Below are 22,937 nucleotides of genomic sequence, written 5' to 3'. Positions count from 1 at the left end.
CTCGCAGCTTCATGCGGCTGTTTCGCTAGCGTGATTTACTTTTGAGGTTTAGGATGCGACTGAATTGTATGTACCGCGGATGCCGTCGGCAAGCTGTATATCATATGGATTACGCCGAGTGGAAGTGAATCCTGCCGTAAAGCAATTGTTTTGGTTGAGTCGTTCTTTCGAACGTGTTATTTAAGCCGACCGTCCTGTACCAACTCCTCAAGGTGATCCTTCAATGCGTAACAACTATCGGTATCATGACCATGGTCTTTGTGATATTCACACCGCTTATCCCGTCTCCTCGTGTCGGGAGGTCCTACCATCTTGGGTGGCCATTTAAAGAACGGAAGGTGTTGGACTTTAGACATGACCGTGCTGATCGGCTCCGACAACTTTGTATATTTCTTGTCCGCGCGCCTTATGCGCCTGCTATCCACTTGAAGTTGTTCATTAGCTCGGTGTGAACATTGGTCATTTGATCGGCGTGAATCTCGTCTTTTGTCTCGTTTAGTCCGATTCCGTGGTTCAGGGCTCCGTGATGGTACAGAATTTATCGGTTGAACGATTTCAAATGAAGCCGTCTTGTTGGCCATGTACCCGGCTTTGACCCGCAGGGCGTCATCCTCCACTTTGCAGTATTCCTTGACTTTCTTCATTAATGACCAGACTGTTTTGAGGGGCCTTCTGGTTAAGGGGTTGCAGGGGCGCTATCAGGATACAATCCCATTTTAAAGGCGGTGATGGCCATGGAGTCATTACAGGCATCATCTACTAGATTAAAGCATTCCTAATAGCGCGTCGAATACGCACGCAGTGTTTCCCCTAGTTGGATTTGCATTGCCCAGAGAGAGTCGGCCTGCTTCGGTTAGACCTCATTGGTGATGAACCTTGCCTTGAAGGATTTTTGGAGTTGATGGAAGCTCTTGATCGATGCCGGTTCCAACTTATAATACTATCTGAGCGCCAATGGTCCCAAACTGCTCGGAAATATTCGACACATGAGAGCCTCGTCGTCTGCATGAAGCGTCATGGCTTGCTTATAATGACGAATGTGATCAGTGGGGTCCGATTTTCCATCGTATAAGGTGAACGATGGAGCTTTGAACTTTTTGGGTAGCACTGCCCTTGCGATCCGTCGCACAAAGGGGTTATGTTGATCCTCTTCATTTGAATCATTTCTTCTTCGCTTATTCTGTGAACGCGGACTTCCTTCGGAAGAACTGGAGACTTCTACTTATCCATTTTTTTTGGATTCTGGAGATGGTGAGTCAGAATCATTGCCACTATCATGTCTCCGAATTCGAGGTCGTCGACCATCCTTTCTCAGAGGTCGTCCCGGATTTTGGCGCGCTGCTTGTTGGGATTTTGCTACCTCTAAGGCCAAATCCTGTCGAAAGCGCTCGTTCTCAGCCATTATGTTTTCCAACCTCTGTTCATTTTGCTTCGCCTGATCCATAATCGTTTGCATTGTCTCATGTGCTGATGTTGAGGGTGAGGTATGGGCAACTAAGTCGAAGTTCAAGGCCCTTCGTGAGGTAATGTTCTCTGGCCCAAGCATGTTGCTTGGAGTGGTATCATCTCGTGGTGTAAGGTCATCAGCGACTACCGGAGGATCTTCCGTCACACCGGCCATGGATATGCTGTAGTATTCCCACAGACGGCGCCAATTGTGGAGAAGTGTTTTGGAAATACTCTCTAGATCCTATAGGACGCTCTTGATTCTCAGCTAGTCACCTGAAAAAGAATGAGCGCTCCGATCGGGGGTGCCGGAATTAGCACTCCAACGGATAAATCAGTGTATACTCTCTTGGTTGCTTATATCTTCAGTTAATCTTACTTGTTCTCACATACCTTTCTTTGGCTAATGCTCCTTTATTTATATATTTGTTTTGGGCCTTAGGGTCGGGCCCACCCTCAATCCATTGGACGTTTATTTATTCGGCTTTTGTTCAACTGGTTCTTCGGCCGATTAGTCTATTCGGTCTTGCCATCGTCCAGAATGAAGCCGAATACAAATTTCGTCCTTGACTGTCCTCGTACCATCATTTGGCTTTATTGCATGTATACCAACAATATCCAGCTCCCACAAAGATCTATTTTCATGATGTTAGCAACAATTCCTATCGTTTATTTCACGACATGGAGCAAATTGTTATGCAAATATAAACCTCGAGAGACAAAATGTAATTTCTAAAACTTAAGGGGAAATTTGTAATTTAACTAAACTTCAAGAGGACTGTAGGTAATTTGTCCTGAGTTTAATTATAAACAAATGGAGAACTCACTCCCTCTTCTTTTAGTACTAGACTAGTGGAAATAATATTCACACTTTTTTATTTTCATTTCCATAATTTACTTTTTAAAAAATTTTACTTTTTTTATTTTCATATTTTTTTTTTGTTTTTATTGAATTTTTTTAATATTTTACGCAATTTTTTTAATTTTTAGACACGCCTAACATAAGTATAATATTTATGAAAAAATCTTTACAAAATTCACTAAATACCAAAAATACAAAAAAAATAAATAAAAATTCAATACATTTTTCGTGTTTTTTTGTGTATTTATTAATTTTTTAAAATATTTTTTCACAAATATTTTACTATTTAGATACATTTAAGTAAAGCGCATCTAAAAAAGTTTAAAAAAAATTAAATTTTTTAAAATATTAACTAAAAACAAAAATATTCAAAAAATAAAACACTCAATTTCTAAAAAAATTAAATTTAAAAACTTAAAACTAAACACACTAATTAGCTTTTATAAAGAACTTGTTGAATGGGTTTAGAAGAAATGTACTTTTCTCATTTTTTGGTCAATTTCTATCCAAATGTGAGACCCATAAACCCTTCAAACAAGCCAAGTAATATGTAATTCAAGCCCCACAATATGGGTTATGACTTTCAAAATAGCGAAAAGCCTTAGACCCCACTGGGGTGACCCATAGGGCCCCAATGGGACGTGATTGGTTGAATTATTTTTTTTTTTTTTCTTGGTCCACAGCCTCTAATGTGGAGGTGAGGGTGCTGGGGTCACCCCTCACTGGGGGTCCCCAGCACGACTGTTCAAAATATTATTACTAGGTAAGTTAGCGAACCCACAACTTAACTAACTTTTGTGATCATTTTAGAGTTTGCATATTTAGTAATTTTTTTTGTTTTTTATAAAAAAAAAGGTAAATTACACTGACACCCCCTGACATTTATGTTTATTACAGTTCACTCCCTCACATTGGGAAATTACACTGACCCTCCTGTTAATTTAATTTTATGTATGATGATCATTACGGTGAAGGAGGGAACTGTTATGAAACTTTAAATCTCAGGGGGCAATCTGTAATGAAATTTTAAACCTTAGAGAGGGGAGTGTAATTTCTAAAAGGTAAGGGAAAAAAATGTAATAAACATAAACCTCAGGGGGTGTCAATGTAACTTACCCAAAAAACAAAGATAATATGATAACTTGTAACAAATAAGCAAATAAACTACTTATTTATGATGTTCCCAAACCACACCTTAAGGACATTTGGTCCATAAATCAAATTCTCAATTTTGTTTAGCTAAAAGTCCATGCGCTATAATATTTGTCCAAAATGACAACTTTGGACAAAATGACCAAAATACCCCTATTTATATTCGCAAATTGTTATGCGAATATAAATTTCGGGGGATGAAATGTAATTTCTGAAACTTAAGGGAGAAATTTATAATTTAACTAAACCTCAAAGGATGTAGATAATTTGCCCGTATGTTAATCATAAACAAGGAGATAACTCACTCCCTCTTCATTTAGTACTAGACTAGTGGAAATAATATTCAGTGTGCTTGGTTTCAATTTTTTGAAAATTGAATTTTTTGTTTTTCATATTTTTAGTGAATATTTTTAAAATTTTAAACCATTTTTTTACTTTTTTAGATGCACTTTACTTAGATGTATTCAAATAATAAAATATTTATGAAAAAATATTTTTTTAAAATTAATAAATACACAAAAATATGAAAAATGTATTGAATTTTTTTTATTTATATTTTTGGTATTTAGTGAATTTTTTGAAGATTTTTTCACAGATATTATACTTTTTAAATGTATTTATGTTAGATGTGTCTAATTTTTTTAAAAAAAAAATACTTAAAATATTTTAAAAAATCAATAAAAGCAAAATGAAAAAGTTAAATTTTTTGAAAAGTAAATTCTAAAAACTGAAATCAAATAGAGTGATTATCTTTTATAAAAGACTTGTAGAATGAGTTTAAAAGAAATGTATAAACCCTTCAAACAAGCCAAGTAATATTTTCAAGTCCCACAATATGGGCTATGACTTTCAAAATATTCTTACTAGGCAAGTTAGAGAACACGCAACTTAACTAATTCTTATGATCGTTTAGAGTTTGCATATTTAGTATTTTTTTTAGTTTTTATGGAAAAATATATACAAAAATAAAGAGATAATATGACAACTTGTTACAAATAAACTATTTATTTATCATATTCGCAAACCACACCTTAATTGCAAGTTGCCAAGTTAAAAAATGCAAAGTGGTGAAATAATATAACTGTGTTTGAATTATGAATTTAATTAGAAATTTAGTAAGGGAAAAGAAAATAAAAAAAATTAAGGGCATTCAGTCCGTAAATCCAATTCTTGATTTTGTTTGACCAAAAGTTCAGACACTAGAATACTTGTTCAAAAGGACAACTTTAGACAAAATAACCAAAATATCCCTATTAATATCGTATACACCTTAATACACACACATACACACACTCTCTCTCTCCATTCCGCCGCCGCTTTTTCTCCATCGCGATCCTCTGTCGTTGCTCCGCTGCCTTCCTTCGCCGTGAGATCCAGATCCATAGCTTGTTAGGCAAATCTAGAAGAGGATTAAGGTTGAAGAATACGAATCTACCATTGATGAACATCTAACTTACCAGGTTGCTCTTGATTCTCCTGTGTGGATCTGTGAAAGAAAGAGAGAGAGCGAGAGAAAGAGAGAGAGAGAGAGAATTTGAACATATAGTCAAAAATTCGAACAAATAGTTAAAAAATATGAACAGATAGAAAATATTGAAACAAATAGATATAAATTTGAACAGATAGAAAAAAATTAAACAAACAATCAATGAAAAGTCAACAGATAAAAAAAAATCAACAAATAAATTAAGGGTAAAATTGAAAATAAAATGTCCTCTAAAATCAACGAAAGAACTTCGCACCAAACTATTTTATGAAGGGTAGACCTCTCACGAAAAAAAAAATATCCACTAGATCTAATGTCTTATATCATCCGTAGATTGGACTTTTCAACAATTTACTCTGAAATTAATTATATTTTAATTATATTTCTTTTACATTTTCTTGGTGACCATTGTTTCATATTTTAATAAAAAAATTTACTTTTTAAATATATCTAATTTAGATACATCTAAAAAGTAAAATAAATTAATTAAAATATGAAAAATGTTTAATAAAAAAATGGAAAAAAAATTATATGCATTTTTATTTGGATTTTCCTTTATTTTTAGTGTTTTTTCTACATATTTTAGTTATTTTTTTACCTTTTAGATGCACTTAGGGGATTTTTGGGAATCAAGCATTTTAGTTAAAAAAGTAAAAAAAATAACCTCAAGTTGTCAAATTATTATATCTATTTTTAATACATTTTTTTTTGTAAAAAATAAAAGAATCACTAAGAACTAATTCACAAACAAGCCCCTAGTGTTGATATATCTATTTTTTTTTATTTAAAAAAACTAAAATATAAAATAATTCATTGAAAATTCATTTAAAAACAAATTATGACAATCAAAGGAAACAAAATAATTATACAAACTTGATCAAAAAAAGAAAAGAAAAAAAAAAGAAGGAAAGCCAGGTCTCTCGTATGATAAGAGATAACATTATTTTGACTTTTAACGATGTGAAAGAGAAAGAATAAAGAGAAATAGACAGAGAAATGACGAGTAATATGGGTTCTCCATTTACATGATCCATTTAATATGATTAGAGATTAATTGAAGCCTTGTTTGAGAACAAATTATTTTAATGATTTTTTAATTTTTTATAAAAAAGATGTGTAAAAATATATAAAAAAAAATAATATAGCAACTTATAACAAATTTTTTAATTTTTTTTTGACTAAAGCATATAACTGTTGAACAAGACCTAAAAGTGCTCAATTAAAAGTTCAAAATATTTTTGTTAGATAATGTCTCAATGGGACCACATAATTAAATGTGGTGTTATCATTTATAAGAAGCCTATAATTTAAGTGATTCAATTTAGTTAATAGGCTTAAGGGTATATGTGTTATGGACCTAATGTGTAGATACTAGTTGTATAATTTCTATTTCTATGAGGGGCAGAAATAGAAATTAAAACATATTGGTTAAAGTTGGTTTTCATTCATTTTGAACTTCCACAACCTTTCAGTTTTGAAAACCAATAAATAGAAATTAAAACCAATAATGGTTAAAGTTGGTTTTCATTCCTTTTGAACTTCCACAACCTTTCAGTTTTGAAAACCAATTACAACCTTTAAAAGGTTATGGTCCTTATTCCTTCCCAAGTGGAAAAATAAGAGCACTGCCATTTTTCTTTCTAAATCCTGTCAAGGAGAAACATAAGGCACCAAAGGGGAAAGGATTAGAAGGCAATAACATAATCAATAGCAAAGAGTTCATTGATAATCATGCTTCCGTTTAACCGTTCATAATGGATTCAGGTATGTCATTTTGTCTTGATTTCTTGATAATACACATGGTAAATGATCCAAAGTGTAAGGTTTATGTTCTGAAATTTATGTTGACAATTGGTATCAGAGCATACATATCATGTGTCTTATCAGAATTGATATGCTTTATTCATTCTATTTAGTTTCCTGGAATCAGATTCTGAATTTTCTTATGAATGTAAATTCTGTTTTTTTTCCTGTTTTGTTCTGTGAAAATGGCAATCTGTTTTTTGGAATTGTAAAATGATTCGGTGGGCAGTTTTTTTTTTTTTTTTTTTCTCTCAAATGGATGAACATCATGTATTTATATATATATATATATATATAGATATATCTTGCGATTTGATCGGTTTAATTTTGAACATTATAAAAATATATATATATTTATTTATTTTTGGACCCGTCAATTCTATTTATATATGTATATATATAATTGGAATTGCTGCAGGTTATATAACATATACGGGGTCACAAATTTAGAAATCTTTAAATTTAATGTAATTTCATACAACGTCTACAGAAATTTAATTTTCTAACACTCTTAATATAAGTCAATTCAAACAAGATGTCACAAAAGTGATCTCTCTTGTCTAGATTGTTTTATATGGAATGTTTTGAAGTTCATGTCTGTGTATCTCATGCGGGTATTTATCGGTCCAAAGACATGATTAAGACTTGGCAGAATTACACACACATTTTGTGGTGATAAACATGTGCCAATTGTCAAGAAAACCTAATGTGAATAATAAATCCATCAAAAGATAGATTTGTTATTTGATATAACTTATTGTCAATGTTTGATCATTACAACAAGAATACCACTTACAGTTAATATCACTACCCAAAGGCTTGGTATTAATGTTGTGCTAGGTATCTTGAGATGTTGTCATTAAATTAATTTATTTAGAGATTATCTGTTTGGTAACTTAATGTGAGCATAATTGTTTATTCATTTTATTTTCTTTTTTATTCAGCTTTAATGTCGACTACTTCAATCTCTGCCAACATGAACAATGTTCCAATGTTAAATGGAACAAACTTTAAGGACTGGAAAGAGAACATATTGATTGTTCTCGGCTGCATGGACATAGACTTGGCATTAAGGATGCCAAAACCGAATGCTCTCACTGCACAAAGTACTCCTGAGGAAACTGTGTACTTTGAAAAGTGGGATCGTTCTAACAGGCTAAGTCTTATGATCATGAAGCGTGGGATTCCAGAAGTTTTTCGGGGTGCAATAACAGAGGATGTTACCGTTGCCGGTGAATTTCTTTCAGAAATTCAAAAACATTTTGCTAAAAACGATAAAGCTGAAACAAGCACGCTTTTAGCAAGCTTGATTTCAATAAAGTATAAAGGCAAGGGTAATGTTCGCGAGTACATCATGGAAATGTCTCATCTTGCTTCAAAACTTAAGGCACTAAAGCTCGACCTATCTGATGATTTGCTCGTGCATTTAGTTCTCATCTCTCTTCCTGCACAATTTAAACAATTTAAGGTTAGTTATAACTGCCAGAAGGAGAAATGGACTTTCAATGAGCTCATTTCATTTTGTGTGCAAGAGGAAGAGAGATTGAAGCAAGAAATGACTGAAAGTGCTCATCTGGCAAGCACCTCCAAGCATACGGGCAAAAGAAAGCATAAGGGAAAGGAAGTTGCTATTCCTCAGGGTCCGGAACCAAAGAAACAGAAAGTGCAGGATGGTTGTTTCTTTTGTGGCAAGCCCGGACACAGAAAGAATGATTGTGCCAAATACGTCGCCTGGCGTGTAAAGAAAGGTACATTTCATGTTTTGGTCTGTTCTGAAATAAATTTAGCTTCAGTACCAAGAAACACTTGGTGGGTAGATTCTGGTGCTACTGCTTACATATGTGTTTCTATGCAGGGTTGCCTGAACTACTGAAAGCCAACTGATGCTGAAAGATACATCTTTGTGGGTGATGGCAAGTCAATAGAAGTGCAGGCAATAGCGCACTTTAGATTATTACTGAAAACTGGTTATTATTTGGATTTATTAGACACTTTTGTTGTACCGTCCTTTAGACGGAATTTAATTTCTGTTTCTGTATTGGACAAATTGGGATATTATTGTTCTTTTGGAAATATGAAGTTTAGTATGTCTATTAATTCCAATGTTGTTGGTACTGGTTTACTTAATGTGTTTGATAATCTATATTTGCTCGAAACTATTGCATCTTATACTGCAACCTTGCACGTGGAATCACGAGGTACAAAGCGTAAATTAACTAAGGAAAATTCAGCCTCATTATGGCACAAACGCCTAGGTCACATCTCTAAATCTAGAGTTGAGCGCCTTGTGTCTGATAGAATTTTGGACTCTCTTGATTTTTCAGATTTTGATGTCTGTATTGAGTGTATCAAGGGAAAACAGACCAAAATAAAGAAATATGGTGCCCATAGGACTACAGATGTCGGCGTCTTGGAATGGTCAATAATATTTTATCACATTCATAGACGACTATTCCAGATATGGGTATCTATTTCTTTTCCATGAGAAATCACAGTCTTTGGACGTATTCAAAAAATTTAAGGCCGAAGTTGAGTTACAACTCAACAAACGGATTAAAAGTGTCAGGTCTGACCGTGGTGGTGAATACTATGGCAGATATGATGGATCAGGTGAACAACGTCCAGGACCATTTGCAAAATACCTGGAGGAATGTGGAATCGTCCCACAATACACCATGCCAGGATCACCTAGCATGAATGGTGTATCTGAGAGACGAAACCGGACTCTTAAGGATATGGTAAGAAGTATGATCAGTCATTCTACTTTACCAGAGTCCCTCTGGGGTGAGGCTCTAAAGACAACAACTTATATCTTAAATCGGGTGCCAACTAAAGCAGTTGTAAAAACACCTTATGAGCTTTGGGTTGGGCGAAAGCCTAGTCTAAAACATTTGCATGCGTGGGGGTGTCCTGCTGAGGCGAGGCCTTATAAACCTCATGAACGAAAATTGGACTCTAAAACCATTAGCAGCTACTTTATTGGCTATGCCGAACGATCACGGGGTTACAAGTTTTATGATCCCACAAATAGGTCAATATTTGAGACGGGAATTGCAATATTTTTTGAGGATGTTGAGTTTGGGGGGAGAAATCCAGTTAAAGACATTGTCTTTGAGGAGGAAGCAGGAGTAATCCCACTTCCTACTACTACTTTTGACCAATCACAGGTTCCTATACCTGTCATTGCTCGAGAAGTAATTTCGGATCCTCAACCAGACAATGTTGTTCAAGATAATATAGTTCAAACCCCCATTCAAGATGAGGTAATTGTTCCTGAGGAACAAACTCTACAACCTCAACCTCAAGAATCTGTGCCATTAAGGCGATCCACCAGAGAAAGGAGATTTGCATTTTCAGATGATTATATTGTATATCTCCAGGAACATGAGGTAGAAAATGGAATGTCGAAAGATGATCCAATCAACTTTCGTCAAGCCATGGAAAGTTCCAACTCTCATAAGTGGATAGAAGCCATGAATGAAGAATATAAGTCTATGCAAGACAATAAAGTTTGGGAACTTGTCTCATTACCAGTTGGTGCGAAGCCCGTAGGTTGTAAATGGATATTTAAAACCAAAAGGGATTCAAATGGTAATGTGGAGAGGTATAAGGCACGTCTTGTAGCCAAAGGCTTTACTCGAAAAGAAGGAATTGACTTTAAAGAAACTTTCTCTCCAGTTTCTTCGAAAGATTCTTTTAGGACAATTATGGCGCTTGTTGCATATTTTGATCTTGAGTTGCATCAGATGGATGTCAAAACAGCTTTTCTTAATGGTGACATTAAAGAAACAATTTATATGGTGCAGCCAGAAAACTTTGTGTCAAGAGACCCAAAGAATATGGTTTGCAAATTGACTAAATCCATCTATGGACTCAAACAAGCTTCTCGTCAGTGGTACTTCAAATTTCATCAAATTCTCACTTCGTATGGTTTTGAAACTAATGTTGTTGATGAATGTGTGTATCACAAGTTCAGTGGGAGTAAACACATATTTTTGGTTTTATATGTTGACGACATATTGCTTGCCACAAACGATATAAACTTATTGCATGACACCAAGAGATTTCTATCTAAGAATTTTGAAATGAAAGATCTTGGTGATGCTTCCTTTGTATTAGGAATCGAAATACTCCGAGATCGTTCTCGGGGTATTCTGGGATTATCACAAAGGAGCTATATCGGAAAAATACTCAATAGATTTGGCATGCAAAATTATAAATCAGGTGAAACCCTGGTTGCTAAGGGAGACAAGTTTAGTCTCAGCCAATGCCCGAAGAACAGTCTTGAAATTCAAGAAATGCAGAAGATTCCTTATGCCTCGGCTGTAGGGAGTCTAATGTATGCTCAAGTATGTACGTGTCCGGATATTGCATTTATAGTTGGCATGTTAGGCAGATATTTAAGTAATCCTGGCATGGATCATTGGAAAGCAGTCAAGCGTGTTATGCGATATTTACAGAGAACAAAGGAATATATGCTCACATATAGGAGATCGGATAAGTTAGAGGTCATTGGATATTCCGACTCCGATTTTGCTGGATGCCAAGACAGTAGGAAATTCACATCAGGCTATATTTATCTATTAGCTGGCGGAGCAATTTCTTGGAGGTCTGCAAAGCAGACGCTCATAACTTCATCCACTATGACCGCAGAATTTGTAGCATGTTATGAGGCATCAAACCAAGGGATATGACTACGGAATTTTGTCACTGGGTTGCGTATTTTGGAAGGCACTGCAAGACCACTTAAGTTATATTGTGACAACAAGTCTGCAGTTTTATATTCCAATAACAACAGGAGCTCGACAAAATCAAAGCATATCGATATCAAGTTCCTAGTTGTAAAAGAAAGAGTGCAGAGTGGACAGATTTCCATAGAGCACATTGGGAGAAACTCCATGATAGCGGATCCACTTATGAAGGGACTACCACCCAAGGTCTTTCATGAGCACACTGCTCAGATGGGTGTTGTTCTATTTTAGAACATTCTGGTTTAGTGGGAGTTTGTATTTATATTACTGCTTCATGTCAGCCTTGAGTTTTATCTATGTAATTAGATTAATTTCTACAGAAATGAAATATTCAGTTTATTACGCTCTGTTACGTATTATGAAGTATTGATCTCAATAAAGTTAAGTAGGACCAGTTGGAAATAGGCATGTATGGATCACATCACATGTAATTTACACGCTACGCATCCATAATTGATCTATGTCATTTAGCTGTATTAGTATACGTGACCATTGGTGGGTCGAGTTACGATTGATGTAACGAAGACCGCTTTGATCCTATATTAATATAGTTAATGGACAAGATTGTTTGGATACCCTCAAGTTATGATAACAAATTTCTGAGCTCACTAAAGTTAAGCACATTTTTCAGAATACATATGTGGTCCAGTGGGAGATTGTTAGATAATGTCTCAATGGGACCACATAATTAAATGTGGTGTTATCATTTATAAGAAGCCTACAATTTAAGTGATTCAATTTAGTTAATAGGCTTAAAGGTATATGTGTTATGGACCTAATGTGTAGATACTAGTTGTATAATTTCTATTTCTATGAGGGGCAGAAATATAAATTAAAACATATTGGTTAAAGTTGGTTTTCATTCATTTTGAACTTCCACAACCTTTCAGTTTTGAAAATCAATAAATAGAAATTAAAACCAATAATGGTTAAAGTTGATTTTCATTCCTTTTGAACTTCCACAACCTTTCAGTTTTGAAAACCAATTACAACCTTTAAAAGGTTATGGTCCCTATTCCTTCCCAAGTGGAAAAATAAGAACACTGCCATTTTTCTTTCTAAATCCTCTCAAGGAGAAACATAAGGCACCAAAGGGGAAAGGATTAGAAGGCAATAACATAATCAATAACAAAGAGTTCATTGATAATCACGCTTCCGTTTAACCGTTCATCAATGGATTCAGGTATGTCATTTTATCTTAATTTCTTGATAATATATATAATAAATGATCCAAAATATAAGATTTATATTCTAAAATTTATGTTGACAATTTTTCCTTTATAAAACTTGGAAAGGGACAATGTCGGTTATCTCTCTCACTCACTATCTGGTCAAAATACGAACTAGCATGGAGATGCACTCTTGAAATGGGTAAGAGTCAAAAGTCACCGTCAGTCACCGTCTCTCTTTTTTTTAAGAATTTAATTTCTAGTGTTATTCACACCATTTCCAGCTAGCATTTCGAATATAAAGACAGCGTTTGGCAAATTTTAAATAAATATATATTTTCAATTAAATATTTAAAAGGAAAAAAAAAAACCTATTTATTTGGAGCAAAAAAGGTTTTCAAACAACAATATATATATATATATATATATGAAACAATTTACCAAATGAACCAAGTTTTCTGTATTTGATAATAATTGTCGAACCCATTCTAAAATTAGTATGTAATTTTTTAATTGTCTTTTACTTTTCTCTTTCAACCCATCCACACACCCACTCACCTACCAAGCGTCTCATTTATGCTTCACAAGTATACTCTCTCCCACACTTTACAAAGTCTGTTGATGTCACATTTCACAAAGCTACACTTCACGAAGTTACTTCAGTGAACTCTTTTCAAAGAGAAAAATTGAAAAGGCTCCATCATTTTTCAAGAAGGAAAATTGAAAAGGCAAAAGAAATATATAAAGAGCAAGACAGAGTAGACCGAATCAACAAAAAAAAAAAAAAAAAAAAACAAAGCAATCCAACCAAACTCTCTGTTTCTTTCTCACTTCTCAATCTTTCATGTAACAAATCAAGGCTTCTCCTTGTTTTTCTATCTTTGAAGTTCAACTTAGACATTATTTGAGATGTGTGAATATCGCGACCCAAATCCGTCCCCATAGGTTTAGCGTTGTAACCGGCTAGTAATTCTCAGATTACCAAAAATCTCATGACATAATAGTATGTAACAAGGGGCTGCGGAAGCATCATACAAAATATGAATAATCCATTGAGCTGTACTGACTTACATAGAATAGATAACTTAAAACTTCTTTATAACAAGATACAATATTTACATACATACCAAGTACATGCCAATAAACATCTTGACCAAACACAACATAGTATAAACATAGTCTAAAGTGTTTACAAAAACAGCCATGAAACTTGACTTTAATCGGAACCTCCTTGGGAGGCACAAGGGTTAGCTGACAAAACTGAAGTATAGGCCATCAACTCTGGGCCTAATCACGTGCTTGCTCACCTACATACATAATATAAATAGTGAGCTAAAGCCTAGTGAATAATAACAGAGTAAAGATTTTACTGAATGATGTCCATACAGAAACAAAGCCCTGTACATAATCGGTTATCATAACAGAGTAGATTCATAGACATAGTTACGTTCGTATTCAAAGCTTGTATATGCATCGTTATAACACGTGACACATCCATTAGCATTACAAATCTGATGACCCACAAGGGACTGCCATGAAGGCTTTCTGATGACTCATGTGCACAAAAACGTTTCTGATGACCCATAAAGGGACCTGATGACCCATGAAAGAACCTGATGACCCATAAAGGGACCTGATGACCCATAACGAGACCTGATGACCCATGAAGGGACGCATATCATATGATGCTAAGGATGGCACGAGTAACTTTCAGAATCTTGGACAATCATTCATTCGTTTCAAACATAACATAGCACTTCAGAAAACTAATTACTTCGTATCATAATATTCAGAAAATAGTTAACATTGAACATAACTTTACAAAGTTATTACTCACAAATAATTGGTCGCCCCAACTAGATGGCAAAATGCCACTTCACTTATCCTGAGACGCGTGACCTACACGAACACACATACAAATACACACTTGAATTATACATAACTTATTTTGTTTGTTCTTAGTGTATTTTTAGCCATTAACCTCATTATAGGGTCTTAATCATGGCCTAGGAATGCCTAGGATGGAATGAGGATGCAAAAATGTAGTTGAAACACTTAGTCAAAATTTTGCTGAAACAGGGGTCTTGCTTGAGCGTGGCTTTCTTCGCTCAAGCGGACATGTCAAATGCGAGTGGTTGCTCGAGCGTAGACTCCTTTCGCTCGAGCGATCTGCAAAAATGTGAAAAGTACTGATTATTGAAAATCTCCGCTCAATGCTCGCTCGAGCGTGAGACACAGGTCCTCGCTCGAGCGCAAGTCTTGTCGCCCAAGCGTGCTTCTACACATACAAAATTCTGAGAGTTTGCAATTTCCGCTCGAGCCAGCCTTCTGTCGCTCGAGCGGAAGGATGAAAACAAACATGGTCAGTCGAGCGTGGAAACAAAATTTTGGGTTTTCCAAATTTGCTCCCAAGCTTCAAAATATGATTCCAACTCTTCAAAACACACCTCTTGGGCCCCAAAACTTGAGGCAACAAAGCAAACTTGTAAAACATGAAGAATTGAGGATCATTTCACAAAATTATGGCCCAAGAGTTTGCCAATTGTACAAAATTCAACTTAAACTTCGTAAATGTTTGAGGAACACAACATGCATGAATTTTTCTTGAATCCAACATTTTCAAAACATGATCAAACTTGGCAATTTAATGGAAAACATGATGAACTCCCAAAATGTAAGTGAGATGAACACACGCATAAAAGAAATCTTTGAACTCATGCTCAATTTGTGAGAAAATGTATATGCGTGCATGGAATGGCCCAATTCTAGAGCAATTCCTATATAAATTCACTTAATTCACTAATGATCTTGTAGAATCTAATTAAATTACTCAATTAAGAGTTTAGTCTCTTACCTAGAGGCTTCAATCTACAAAAAATTGATGTTGAGGCTCTACAGATCTTTTTCAATTAACAACATTTCTTAGCACCTCCCTTAGTTTGAGCTCAATTCCTCAAGTCTTGAACCAATTCTCCCCTCTCTCACTCTCTCTCACATTTGGCGTTGAAGATGGAAGATGATAGAGTCAAAACATGTATAAGGTATGAAACAATCTTGTAAAAGCCCACTCAATGACACTTGTAAACAACTTAAGCTAAACTAATTAACATTCGTTATTCTAATTTAATCGTTCCAAATCGACGTTTAATTAAAATTACCATAAAATCTCATAAATCCTACTTAACACATAAATCAAGTCAATTTCTGAATCGGATGCCGATAGGGCCTTTAATTCGTAAATCGAAAGAAAAACATAAACAGATTTTCCTACGTTGAACAGATATAGACATAATCCATGCAACACACACATGCAATTTAATACAGAATTTCACCCTAATTACTAATTAAGCATAATTAACCACGGATTAACGTTAATCAGAGATCGGGGTTATTACAGCAAAGCAAGATCTTCAGCCTTAAAAGAGGGTTATTGTTCAGAGATTGAGGTATCTCTCTTTATTCGTTTTGGGGTTTTTATTTTTGATGTTTTGATTTATAATTTATAACTTTTTGTTGGTTAATACTTCATATTTTGATTCTCTAATCACGGTTGATTTGGGAGTTTCTAAGTATTTTTCATTTTCTTATTTTGATTTTTTAATTCTCTATTTTTTATTGTTATGTTTTCATTTACTTGTGAATTGTACAAAATTATAAAGTTTAATCTATCATTATGTTAATTTCAATGGGCTAACTTTTGTTGTGATTAATTGAGTAATTTTAATTTTGAATTGGGCTGTAAGTAATTTTATTCCCTTAATTTTGGATAAAAAATGATAAAAGAAAGAAAAGCCCAACATGTTATCAGCCCAACCCGCCCAAACCGACCACATCCGATTTGACAACCCGACTACCAATTCGGTCAATTTCGACAGGTGTTTGGTTCAAAAACTGTTGGGTAGAATGTCAATCCGAACTAATCCAGTCGACTACCGAGTATGTATCCAATCCGACCCCAACCAACCCGTGAACAACCCTAAGTATATGGATATAGTTTCATAATATTGTTAACTGCCCAATAGAAAATCATGAGTTAAGTTCAAAAATTAACAAAAATATTATGAAAACCCATTGAAAAATAAAGAAAAATACCACACACAAACACTCTCTCTCTCTCTCTCACACGCGCACACACACACACATATAATCAAACCATTGAAATTGTTGGAGGCTATCTCTCTCTCTCTCTCTCCAACTTCTATATATAAATGTTGTTATATCGGCGAAGGCGTATAGCCAACCTGTCTTTTGATATATTCAGAAATAGTAGTGTAAGACAAACAAACGACAATCTTAAATAGACAGAGAAAACAACTATGCACCCTGGTTCTTTTAGGCCCCATTTTGCCCTCTCTCTCTTTCTGTCTTGCATTGGTGCTTAGAGAACCCACATCTCTTGAGGGGTCATCTTTCCTTTTGTTTATCTCTCTGCCTTCTCTTTATCCCTAGGATCTTCCCTAAGCCCAGTCGCATCTCCAATTCACAGCTTCTCATCTTTAGGTAAATATATTCTCTCTCTCTCATTGTGGGTTTTTTATTTTTTATTTCTGTTTCCCACATAGGTGGTTGTTATTTTGTTGTATGATTGAACGAGTTCAATGAAATGCTGCTTCCAGCTTCCTTTTTTTTTTTTTTTTTTTTTTTTGGGTATTGCTGATGTGATCATGATAAATGGGTATTGTAGCTTTGAATTTCTTTCTTGGTAGCTTAGTCGCAAATTATGCATTATCTGGGCTTTTATTTTGTTGTTTGGTATTGGAGGGTTAATAATTATTGCTGAATTGATAATGAGAAATGGGTACTGCAGCTTTAATTTTTTTCCTTGGCAGCATAGTCACAAATTATGAATTTGGGGCATTCATTCAACCTTTTTTTAATTATTATTCTTTTTTTGGTTATTTCCTTGAATTTGGTTAAAAACATCTTGAAGCTGATGTTGTGGGATAATTTTGCCTCTTTGGCTTCAACATTTGATAAGAATTGTTCTATTTTGAAGCATTACTTGAAATATTTTATTTGTTTTGTAAATTTACGTTGTTTTGTTGATCAAATTAAATGAGCATGACTCAGTGTTGCTTTTTTGGAATTCTTTGAACTTTCATTTTTTTAATACTTGATTTATCTTTTTCTGTAGATCAAAACAAACCTTAGTAATTTAAAATTGTTCTTGAATCAAATGATTTATCCATTTTTTATTTGGGGCAAATTCAAAATTATTTGAATAGTGTAATCGTCAATTACTGACTTTGGTAAATGACCCAAGGCAATTTGATTATAATTCAAAATTATGTTTTGTTTAAAACTCTCATTATGCCCCCAAATTTGTGGATTTATGTTGGGATCTCTATAAAAATAAAAATAAAATAAAAAAAGAAGAAGAAGAAAAGAGTTAAAAAATCTCATGTATGAAATTTGGATGTTGAGGAACTTTATAATTCTCCATTCAAAGAAGTTGAGTTATTATTGATGGATATTTAGCATTACCTCGTAATGTTGTTCAATGTTCTCTCATATTGAGTTAAAGGCTAAATTCTATAGTTTTGTTCCTATTAACAGGCATTGTGATCCCAAAGATCTTGTTCTATATAGATCCCGGTCCTTTGGAGATTTCTAGCACGATATCCCAATTTTTGTTCATAAAATGGGGGTACCCTTATCCTGTCCATTCGCTGATCTCGATGATTTGGATAGACGGTTTGAAGCCCTTTTGGCTAGATCAATGAGCTTGGATGGCAGCAATATGGCGACAGCCTTGCGATCATTTAGTTTCAATGGTCGAGGTTCTGAACGTGCCAATCTGAAATCATTCAGTTCTGGAAATGTGTTATTCAAAGGTTCGGTTAGCTTTAAAGGGAGGGAATTGGGGACAATGATCTCATTTAGAGCTCCTTCTAATATGGGGGAAAATGTGTTTGTTAGATCTGCTAGCCATACAATCAACAAAAGTGGTGAACAATTGCCAACAGATAGCATGTTTGAGAAAACACCCAAAACCCCATTGTTAGAAGAAGAATCAGGGAACCAAAGATCTCAGGCGGCAATAAAGTTGCAGAAGGTGTACAAAAGTTTCCGTACCAGAAGACAGTTGGCGGACTGTGCTGTTTTAGTAGAGCAGAGATGGTTTGTTTACTATGAGAATTCTCTAAAAAAAGTTTCAGCACCACATTGAGCTGAAATGGATTCGTGTTAATTTGAAACTACTGATACATCTTTCAGAATGAAGTGATTATAATGTAGTGTTTCGTTCATTGGAACAAGACTAGAACGGAATGGGAATTCCGTCGGAATATTTATTCTCATGTTTGGTATGGTAAAAAGAAAAGGAATTTACATTGGCAATGGAATTACCATTCACCAGTTTAGAAGAATGTCATTCCATTGGAAGGATAAGGAATAACCATTCCATTCTTGCCTAAAATCATTCCAGTGAGCCAAACACCACCTAATGGTTAAAGCGACCCCCATTTCTTTGAAAGTTTAACATGAACCTTTTCCATGCTGTGGAATAGTTCTAGATTGTAAAGAAATCCAAGAATGGAATGTTTCATTCCAATGTGATGCATTGAAATTCGCTGTTTCTTCGTATTCTTTTTTGTTACAGTGTTTGATTTCTTTTTTTTTGGTTGCACTTTCTAGGTGGAAATTATTAGATTTTGCTGAACTAAAGCATAGTTCTATATCTTTCTTTGAAATTGAGAAGCCACAAACTGCCATTTCACGTTGGTCAAGAGCAAGAACCCGAGCTGCCAAGGTAATTTTGAGACAAACTAATGCATACTTGATACTTCTTTGTTGTAGATCTGACCTGTTGGCTTATTTCTCCATTGGCAGGTTGGGAAGGGTTTATCAAAAGACAAAAGAGCTCGAAAACTTGCTCTACAGCATTGGCTCGAGGCAGTAAGTCACATTAATAGTGAAGATAACTTTTGAAATTTGAACGATACTATTGCTCCGTTTGTTTGGGTAAAAACATTTTTTGAAAAACGTTTTCCATATTTTTTGGTTTTTGGTATGACAGAAAATGAAAGTCAACATAAAACATTTTTTGTGAACAATGGAAAGCAAGCTTATTTGGGTGGAGACTATAGTTTTTCCACCCCACCACCTCCACTGCCACTAGCAAATAAGTTTCAAAGTCGCAACCAAACATAGGAAACCATTTTCTAGAAAAAGTTCTTAGCAGAAAATGTTTTCCACTAAAACAAATGGGCATTTTTGAAAGGTTCATTGTTAATTTTTGTACTACTTGTGATTAGATTGATCCACGACATCGCTATGGTCACAATCTTCAGTTCTATTATGTCAAGTGGCTCCACTGCCAGAGTACACAACCCTTCTTTTATTGGTAAGATTAAATGGACCAAAAAGCAATCGAGAAGAGAAACATATATTTTCCGCTTGAAATTGGCAATTTCAACTAATAGAAGGCTAAAATTGCAGGCTCGACATTGGAGATGGTAAAGAAGTCAATCTTGAGAAATGCCCCCGATCAAAGCTTCAACAACAATGCATCAAATATCTTGGTCCGGTGAGCCTCATCCTCCTCCATGGAGGTCCTTATGATTTACTATATGCCTAAGACTCCTTTATGAAGTAATGAATTTTGATTCCTACATCAATTTGGAACCAGGTTGAAACACAATATGCAATTGTAAAGTCTGAAATATTTTCTCGTGATTTCTTTTAAACATTCCTGTAGGGAAGTGCAAAAGTTACAACCTATTTGATTGAGTTTTCAAAAAAAAATTCATATTTTTTTCTTCCAAAAAAAAAATGAAGAAAATAAAAATCCATCCTTGTCAAATGATTTTATCTTTTTTGGGGCAAAAATAAAATTTGACTTTTTTATTTGAGGAAAGAAAACAGAAAACATATTTCGAAAACTCAACCAAACAGGGTGCTACGTACTTAAATGGAGTGATATGAAATGAAATGTCAGAAAAATTATCTTCAGTTGACATTTGCCTTGCCAATAATTTTTTATTCATTTCGCAGACAGAAAGGAAGGCTTATGAAATTGCAGTGGAGGACGGCAAGTTCTTCTACAAGGAAACACAGAAGCTTGTTGATACAAGGGAAGGACCTCAAAACACCAAGTGGATTTTTGTCCTCAGCGCCTCAAAAACATTGTACATTGGGCAAAAGCACAAAGGCACTTTTCAACATTCAAGTTTCTTGGCTGGAGGGGCCACATTATCTGCTGGGAGATTAGAGGTGGAGGATGGTATTCTCAAGGTACTGAACTCAAGTGACATATATAAGTTCACTTTTCTTTTCCCCTTGTGTGATATCTGTTTGAATTTTAAGGGATTAATGTTCTCATCTGTTACTCGAAATTCGAATTTTATAGGCAGTTTGGCCCCACAGTGGGCATTATCGGCCGACGGAAGAGAATTTTGAAGAATTAATGTCATTCCTGGAGGAGCACAGTGTAGATCTTAGTATTGTCCAGGTTAAAAGTGTAACCTTGATTTTTTTAATTTTTTTTTAATACAATAATTGTTCAAAAAATGCCACAAAGTTAGAGCATAAAGAGTCTGTGCCGGATGATGCAGCAGGAAGTTATTGGCTAGTCACTGGGATTAGTACTAAGAATTATTTTGAGTATTGATGTAAATATATATTTGGATATGTCTTGAGCTCCTCAAAGTCAAACCCCATTTTAGCAGGAGTCTCGTGCACTGGATTGCCTTTATTTTTTGTCCGTGTGTGGATGCATCCCAGTAGGTAGCCAAAACATTCTGTGACATCATCAAGCGGAGAAAATATAGGCCTCTCATCTATCTTCTTTTTTTTGGGTTATGTTCAGACAAGCCCAACAGACGAAGAAGAAGAAGCACATGGCAAGAAGAGAAGTGGCATTGCCATACAAAACAGCTTAACAGAACTAGATTTGACTAAAGTCATTGAAGAAATCATTGCCAAAAGTTCTGCTCAAGAGAAAACTGATTCTAGAGCACAAGATTGCAATATTGCAGGAAATACACGTATACCCTTGCCACGATTTTCCCGAAAATTACACTCAAAGATAACTACACTTGAAATACCGAGAAAGGATAATGTGATCAAGATGTTCAAGAAAGATGGACAAGAACAACAACTGGGGCCAAGTGGCAGCATCCCAACTCCAACAGACGGGTATGAAACAGCAGAAGAAGTTTTATCAGACGATGATGATTTCATGATTCCGAAACGGAACTTGTTTGATGAGGATGAGGAAGAAGATTATGAAGATTCCGTACCAAAAGAGAAGATTATTCAGAGGATAAATTCACACAAAGGAACAGAATCATGTCAGTTGGCTCAGCGGTTATCTTGCAAATGGACGACCGGAGCTGGACCAAGGATTGGGTGTGTGAGGGACTACCCTACAGAGCTCCAAAACCGGGCACTAGAGGAAGTGCACTTGTCTCCAAGATGTGCTTTTTCCTCTCCAAGGAGATCGTTCCGTCCGAGTCCTAGGGTTTTGACTCCTACAAATTTGTGTAGAGAAACCAGTGCAGCCAGAAGTCCACTTGCTTTTGATCAAGTGATATTGCATAAAATATCAACACCATAGTTTTAATCTACAGGGTCATGTGTTTTGAGTATAGTATGTATTAGGACTTATTTTCCAATCTTTTTCTTTAAAATTCTTTTACACAATTCTTTTGTAGATCGTATGGCAATGTAAAAAAGAGCAACTCGGTGTACATTTTCCTGCTAAAGCGGATATGGGAGGGCAAAATGTACGCAATTTTACTCCTATTTCTGGAGATCTTGTGATAAGATATTGAGTGAAAAGTTAAAAGTTCAGTTCTCCTATTGGTAAGTGTTGACATTCCGTTATAATGAGAGGTAAATTTAGATGAGAATTTGAATATACAGCACATAGCAGTGGCTCCAGTTAAAAGTTCATTTACAAATAGACACTCGTAATATGGCCGAACGTTTCAATCTAGCTGAGAAACGGTTATGCTATGTTTTAGATCTTAGATTTGCAAGGGGAAACTAGAAGAAAAGGGAAATGTTTAAGAGATTTCGGGTGTTTTGAAATATGTTTTTGGAAATTTTTTTCTAAAAACATGTTTGGTTATAAATTTTCTCAAAAAATTTTTAAAATTATTTCTCTCTATATTACACATCTATCAATCACTTTTTCTCTCTCATTCTCAATTACTTTTTCTTTTTACACACATCTACTCAACTACAATAAAATATCAAATCATCCCAAACTCTAAAACTATTTTAAAAATATACAACCAAACAAACCAAAAAAATTTCTATAC

The 22,937-nt window shown here is 34.8% G+C and overlaps 1 protein-coding gene across 1 annotated transcript; it reads left to right on the top strand.

Annotated features, from left to right (window-relative positions):
- Positions 1–16,842: 16,842 nt before the first annotated feature.
- Positions 16,843–22,473, top strand: LOC114272810 (IQ domain-containing protein IQM6). Its single transcript, XM_028214510.2, has 9 exons — positions 16,843–17,169; positions 18,226–18,789; positions 19,306–19,420; positions 19,501–19,566; positions 19,926–20,014; positions 20,110–20,197; positions 20,665–20,904; positions 21,020–21,121; positions 21,479–22,473. Exons 2-9 carry the CDS (start codon positions 18,311–18,313, stop codon positions 22,226–22,228), a joined length of 1,929 nt encoding a protein of 642 aa, XP_028070311.1. The 5' UTR covers positions 16,843–17,169; positions 18,226–18,310; the 3' UTR covers positions 22,229–22,473.
- Positions 22,474–22,937: the final 464 nt, after the last annotated feature.

The sequence above is a fragment of the Camellia sinensis genome, chromosome 10 (genome assembly GCF_055761805.1).
Source record: "Camellia sinensis isolate YWXY chromosome 10, ASM5576180v1, whole genome shotgun sequence".
Classification (NCBI taxonomy): Eukaryota; Viridiplantae; Streptophyta; class Magnoliopsida; order Ericales; family Theaceae; genus Camellia; species Camellia sinensis.
The sequence above is the reverse complement of the archived record's forward strand: the minus strand, read 5'-3'. Positions and strand labels throughout refer to the sequence as shown.

What these genes read in the sequence shown, in the direction of transcription:
- LOC114272810 (XM_028214510.2), top strand. Translation starts at nt 18,311, where the DNA reads ATGGGGGTACCCTTATCCTGTCCATTCGCTGATCTCGATGATTTGGAT. An exon ending in CAAGAACCCGAGCTGCCAAG is followed by an intron (nt 19,421 to 19,500) that starts GTAATTTTGAGA and finishes CTCCATTGGCAG; the next exon opens with GTTGGGAAGGGTTTATCAAA. An exon ending in GCATCAAATATCTTGGTCCG is followed by an intron (nt 20,198 to 20,664) that starts GTGAGCCTCATC and finishes TTCATTTCGCAG; the next exon opens with ACAGAAAGGAAGGCTTATGA.